Below are 6,804 nucleotides of genomic sequence, written 5' to 3'. Positions count from 1 at the left end.
TTCTTTTCAAATAAGTCTGCCAGTGTTCAAAGAATTAAATATATAATTTAATATAACTTGGCCTAAAACTGCTTCTATCCATCTACCACCATCTCTGAGACTCTCATTCATCTTCTGTCTATTGGTCTAGAAAGGAACAATGTCTGGCTCATTTCCACATGGTACACAGCACTGTGCAGCATTCGTGATACTACCACTGCCATCTGTAGTTCTATTGCGTTTACCATAAATAAGTACTCATTTATATAGTATCTTATCTAATTTGTCTAAAATCAAATGGTTAGGTTTTAAATATGGAGAAATAGACTGAGAAAGATTAAGCAACCTGCCCAAGGTCATAGGTAAGAAAATGCTTCCCAGTGTTTATTGTGCTGAGCTATGGAGGCTCAGAAATGCTACAGATTTTACATCTCTTGGACATTCACGGTGTATTTTAACATATTAAAGACTTTGAGAAGTTCTGGAACAAAGAAATGTGTCAAATTTTACCCCACTAAACTCTTCAAATAATTTTAGCCTCTATTTATCTGTCTCCTTCCTTCCTCCCTCCCTCCTTCCCTCCCTCCCTCCCTTCCTTCCTTCCTTCCTTCCTTCCTTCCTTCCTTCTTTCCTTCCTTCCTTCCTTCCTTCCTTCCTTCCTTCCTTCCTTCCTTCCTTTCTCTCCTCTCCCTCTCTCTCTCTCTCTCTCTTCCAGAATCTGAGTTATTATCTAACAGAAAACTAGCCTTTCTGTTGGGAATTGTATAAGTGGTAAACATCAAATTCAAACTCTATACTCCTTGAATTTAACTTAGAAGAAGTGTTTCATAATGTGAAATGCATTGAGAAAAAATAAGCCTCAATTTTCTCATAGCTAAAAAGCAATTCAGTTCATCAGGCTAGATTATTTCCACTCAAAAGCCCTCTGTGTGGAGACCTTGCCTTTGTCTCCTCTTAGTATTTCAGGCAAACTGAGTCTAATAATGAAAATGTCCACTTCCTCCTTGTTCCTGGCTGTCCTGGGGAGTCCAGTAGGGATGAAAAAGTTGCTGTGAGAGCCCTCTCACCTGTGTGTACTGACTGTGTAGCTCAGACACAGTATGCGCTATTCAGCTTGCTCTAATGGTCCCTTTCTCCTCGGTTTTAGGATGTGTTCAGAATGTCTTTGTACATTACATTAGCGATTTATTGCCTGGCATCTGTTGAAGCTCTCAGATATTTGGCTAAAACTCAGAAGACACAATCTGAAAGGTTACACAATCCCTGAAAATGAACTAGAGGGCAAGCGATCATTTCAGTTAACATCACCTGGCTTTTGAGTGGCAGCTGCAATGATCAAAACCCTTGCTCCCTTGGAGGTAGGAACCACAGAGGACCCCTCCTCCATCACTGGGTGAAATATTTCCGAGCCACCAGGTTCCTCACAGCAGCCTTCACGTCCTTGTTCCTGAGGCTGTAAATGACGGGGTTGAGCATGGGGGTCACCACCCCATAGAAGAGAGGGATGAGCTTATCTGAAAGGTCCTCTTTGTCTGCCCCCAGGGGATCCTTAGACTTGGGCTTCCTGTACATGAAAAATAAGGTCCCATAGAAGATGACCACCACAGTGAGGTGGGCAGAGCAGGTAGAAAAGGCCTTTTTCCTCCCCTCAGCTGAAGGGATCCTCAGGATGGTAGCAATGATGAAGACATAAGAGACGGAGATGAACAGAACTGGGACCCCCAGGAAGATCACATTTGTCACTCCCATGCTGATCACATTGATGGAGATGTCAACACAAGCCAACTTCAGGACAGCCAGCATCTCACAGGCAAGGTGGTTGATGACGTTGTTCCCGCAGAAAGGCAGCTGAATCGTCAGGGATGTGTGTACCACAGAAGCAGCCCCACCAATTGTCCAGGAGCTGACAGCCATGGATACATAGACAGACCTGCTCATGACCACAGGGTACCTCAGAGGGTTACAGATGGCCACATAGCGATCAAATGCCATCATGCCCAGGAGCACACACTCTGTGGCTCCCATGGCAAAGGAGAGGAACATCTGCATGGCACAGCCTGAGAAGGAAATGGTTTTCCTGGGAGTGAGGAAGCCATCCAGGACTAGAGGGATGGAAGAGGTTGTGTAGCAGATGTCCAGGAAGGAGAGGTTCCCCAGGAAGAAGTACATGGGTGTGTGCAGGCGGGAGTCAAGGATGGTCACCAGGATGAGGACCCCATTGCCCAGCAGGATCACCAGATACATAGACAGGATGAGCACAAAGAATGTTTTCTCCAGCCTTGGGTGGGCTGAGAGTCCCAGGAGAATGAACCCCACCACGGGGGAGGACCAGTTGGCTTTTTCCATGTGATATCCCTTCTGTCATCAGCAAAGTACAAAAGCAGCACATCAGGCTTTCTTGAGAAGAGTCTCAGGCATCTAGTATGCCATCAAGTCTCTGCTACATAAGAGGAGAGCATGTGTGTGTAAGAGAAAAATGGCAGTAAGAGACAGTAAGTGGGAGTGTCCTTAGCTTTTAGATGAGAGAGGGTCGGGGGTGGAACACAACAGAGCTGAGAGTAGACTAGCACCAAGGAAAAGCCTCAAATGTTCCAGCCGACTGTGTGTGAGGGGTTTTTCTGATGTTTCATCCTCTCATGGCCCGAAAAAGCAACTGAGGCCCAGAGAGGGGTGTGACCTGTCTGAGTCTTCTGAGCAAGTTGCTGATAGAGGCGGGACTGGAGCCCAGTAGAGCTAATCCCCAGTCAAGGAGGACTTTTCCTCTGTTTTATGATCAACAGCTGGAAAATGCTGTAAATTATTTCTTTCTATAGAAATTTCACCTAATCTGGGCTCTCTTAGATTCTCAGAGAGGAGAATCCCCAAGCTGATCCAATTCTTAGAATGAGCAAAGTTTTAAGCTTCTGTAAACTTTATTAACGTTTGGAAGCAACTTGTATAAAAGTGTTAACCCACTTCCAGACAGAATGAAGCCTAGGTAAAGGCTCAGCCATAACGAGGATTGCTTCCTCAGCCTGCCCAGCCTCAGCAACACAGACTTGACTGTCATCTGAACTGGGATCGGCCTATTTTCACACACACTAATAGAAATTGGGGGGAGGTTCCTTAGGGGGCAGAACTTTATGAAGCCAACACAAGGATTGACTGGAGTGATGGAACCCACACTATGGAATGGCAACTTGCAGCTCACTGGCCAGTTAACACAATTCTTAATAACCATGCTGACTACAGTCATCAGACAGCAGGTTATGTGGCATTGACTTTTAATCCCAGCTCATTAGAATCTTGGTGACATTCTTAGCCAGGGGTGACTACGGAATGTTTTTTCTTTGTCCTTTTATGTTTATACTTTATTCTTGGGTAATATTCTGGCTCTCTGCCTCCATTCTTGTGTTCTACACAAGAAGCTAGCTTATAGGAAGACCTGTCTGCCTTTGCACAGAGGATTTCCAGGCTCTCAGCTGCAATTGCCCAGACTCTATATTCAAAATCCTCATTCATAATATTTCTATAGCTCTTTCTTAATTGCAATGGGGCGTGTGTGTGTGTGTGTGCGTGTGTGAGCATGTGTGTGTGTGTGTGTGTGTAAGCTGCTTCACCATGGAATTCTGCCCCAGCTTATCTCCCACTCCTCCCAGTGGCTCTCCCAGCCCTTCCAGAAAATGAAAAGTAAACATTACAGTTGGTGCCACAAGCAGGATTCCATAGTGGCAAGGGTATGCTGTGATTTCAGAGGCCAAGGGCAGTGGCTTCTGTTAGAGAAGCCATCCTGTCTACGCCCACGAGCCGGGGCTGTGCACACAGAAGCGTCTGCCCGTGAACGATGTGCTGTGGCCATGAGTGCTGCACGGGATTTGCCCCGTGTGAGAGCTGCAGCCATGGAAGTCCTAGTGCCCAGCATGGAACAGTGCTGAATGAAAGCTGGTTCAATTGGAGTGAACAGAACGACTAGGAAGATCTTGTGCACTGAGCCCAGAGCTCTGGGACCTGCCCCTGCCCGTGACATGGGTGTTCTGGGTGACTGGAGCAAGTCCCTAAGCCTGTTTCCCATGTGCATCATGAAAAGGCTGAACAGGTACTCCCCAGAGTGTCCCAACTCTGTCATGGATTGCTCAGCACCATCCTCACCAGGCAGGGCTCAGACTTTGGTGAAGGTGACTGCCTGCTCCTTTGCGTGTGTGGTATGGGGTGCGTGTGTGTGTGTGTGTGTGTGTGTGTGTGCTCATGCGCACACATGGTGGGGAGATCTGAATGCTTGGTCTCCCATCAAGATATGGCCAGCTGGAAATAGGGCTGTATCAGGCTTTGGAGGAGAGTTGGGATGGAAGAAAACCAGGAGCTCTGACACCTACAGCCCCAGCTGGGCAGATGTCCACCTGGGAGAGTGAGGAAGGGAAGGGAACACAAGGTAGTTAGGAGCCTATAAACCGTCATACTGCCTCTATACACTGTTCTATGGCCTCTGTGGAGAGCAGTTTGCCTAGGAAAAGGAAAAACCTGGAAAGCCCACATAACTCAGCAGTTCCACCCCTGGGAGAAAGTTCTAATGATTCAATGAGTGGAGGGCCAGTATCTCTCAATAAAGGCATTTATTACAGCCATATTTGTGAATGAACATAGGAAACAAAATAACTGTCTACCAGTAAATACCTAATGATACCGCTTCATAGAATGGAATGTTAGACATTAAAGTTACATTTATAATTTTTACACTATTACATCATTACAACAATAAATTCAAAGGGAGAATACAAAATTGTACACACTGTTATGATCTCAATTAGGTGAACAATATGTATTGATAAAAGTGACTCAAAAGAAATTATAGAAGAATCACTAGGGGAGGGGATTCCTCTTTTACCTCTTCAGTATTATCCAATTTTCTAATATTATGGGCACAAATTGTATTTGGGGAAAAAATTCTCAGTACAGTAATACCCCCCCCCCCGTCTTACTTACCGACATTTTGCATTCAGAAGTTTCACTTCCTGCCCCACCACCACCTCCAGGTGTGGTCTGGAAGCAGAAGATGGTCTTTCTGAGTATGGTGAGGTCAGAAGTAGCCTCACAACACCTAGGTCACTCACCTCACTTCATCTCATCATGTGGGCATTTTATCATCTTGCATCATCGCAAGAAGAATGGGGGGGGCGGTGTGCAGCATAATAAGATATTTTGAGAGAAAGACCACATTCACATAACTTTTATTATAATATTTTGTTACAATTGTTCTATTTTATTCCTGGTTATTGTTAATTTCTCACTGTGCCAGATTTATAAATTAAACTTCATCATAAGCATGTGTGTATAGGAAGAAACAGTATACACAGGGTTCAGTACTCTCCGCGGTTTCAGGGATCTACTGGGGGTCTTGGGATGTATCCCCTGTGTAAAAGAGGAAACTACTGTATCTATAGGAAGAAAGTGAGAAAAATGGAAAGAACTAGCCACGGAATGGGAATCAGACGGGGTTGGGTCCCATTTTGCCTGTCTTGCTCACCCTCTGACCCTGAGGAAGGCTCAGTCTTCTGGGAAATCTCAGGATGGGGATGGGAACATGGCTGCCTCTTTCCCTGGGCTCTGGGCTCCTCCCGGGGAGGACTGAGCAGCAGTGTCAAGGCAGGGGCTTGGTCACTGGTGAGCTCTGTAGAGCATGAGGGACTGCCTGGGCTTAGCCTCAGCTGCTCCTCCCCGCTCCAGCATCTGCTGCTCATCGTCAGTTGCAGCTGGAAGTTTCTTAGAGCAGAGGCAGGGTGAGGAGGAAAGTCCATCTTTGGAAAATGCTCGGCAAAAGTCATGGCCACCACCTCTGTCCCCACCACAGCCCAGTGCTCCCTACCTGCATCCTGCTTGCAGCCACTTGTCTGAGTCTCCTGATCCCAGACACAGTTCTCAACTCCACACTGTGCCCTGGGCCAGACCCTGGATGCCAGAGAAAGACACCAGACACTCCCCTGCTGGATTTCCTTGACCTCTGAGACCCTCTTTCTTCTTCTCTCCACTAAATCCCTACGGCAATGTTAGCGCCTGCTGGTGTTTCTCTCCCATCCTTCTTCCTAGCCGTGCAGGCTGACCGCGTATCTCAGCTACAGACTCTTTGTGGAAAGCACCTGTCATCCTGATGTGAGGCACAGAAATCCCAATGGTACATCTTCCCCAGCAGTGAAAGGAGTTCTCGGGCAGCAGCTGTGAACTCTACAGGGACCCTGTTAGTCCCAGAAGCAATTTAAAGTTTGGAATGTCAAATGTGCACGGGGTACAGGCCCTAAGCATACCTGGGGCCTCCAGGGACCACACACCCTGTCCCAATTAGAGGTAACGACTGGGACACGGTCAAGGGAAGATGGACAAGAGCATACAGCAGATGCTGGCTTCCTTCAGAGCTTTCCCTGGGGTCTCAGAGAAACCAGTGCTCGATTCGGGGATGGCGTACTTTGTCCTTATGTCGAAGTCCTAGATATCCAGAATGGGGAAGCAGGATAAATGTCTAACAGCAGTAGCAGGATTGGCTGCGTTCGTTGAGCGGCTCCCTTGTGTCAGTCACTGTGACGAATGCTTCACAAACACTGGCTTTAAGACGTTCTACACTTCCTCTCCAGCACGTGTCTTTTCTTGTCTTTTTGATCCTAGGCATTCTAACAGGTGTGAGGTGGTATCTCATGGTAGGTTTAATTTGCATTGCCCTGATGATGAGTGATGTTGAGCATCGTTTCATGTGTCCGTTAGCCATCTGTAGGCCATCTTTGGAGAAATGTCTATTCAGGTCCTCTGCCCACTTTTAATCCAATTATTTGTGGGGGTTTTTTGATGTTGAGTTACATGTGT

At 46.7% G+C, this 6,804-nt stretch overlaps 1 protein-coding gene across 1 annotated transcript; it reads right to left on the bottom strand.

Annotated features, from left to right (window-relative positions):
- Nucleotides 1-756: 756 nt before the first annotated feature.
- LOC106981251 (olfactory receptor 2S2) lies at nt 757-2,415 on the bottom strand. The gene has a single exon (XM_015079389.3). It carries the CDS (start codon nt 2,323-2,325, stop codon nt 1,366-1,368), a length of 960 nt encoding a protein of 319 aa, XP_014934875.1. The 5' UTR covers nt 2,326-2,415; the 3' UTR covers nt 757-1,365.
- Nucleotides 2,416-6,804: the final 4,389 nt, after the last annotated feature.

The sequence above is a fragment of the Acinonyx jubatus genome, chromosome D4, assembly GCF_027475565.1.
Source record: "Acinonyx jubatus isolate Ajub_Pintada_27869175 chromosome D4, VMU_Ajub_asm_v1.0, whole genome shotgun sequence".
Taxonomy (NCBI): domain Eukaryota; kingdom Metazoa; phylum Chordata; class Mammalia; order Carnivora; family Felidae; genus Acinonyx; species Acinonyx jubatus.
This window is presented reverse-complemented; position numbering and strand designations above follow the sequence as displayed.

What these genes read in the sequence shown, in the direction of transcription:
- LOC106981251 (XM_015079389.3), bottom strand. Translation starts at nt 2,325, where the DNA reads ATGGAAAAAGCCAACTGGTCCTCCCCCGTGGTGGGGTTCATTCTCCTG.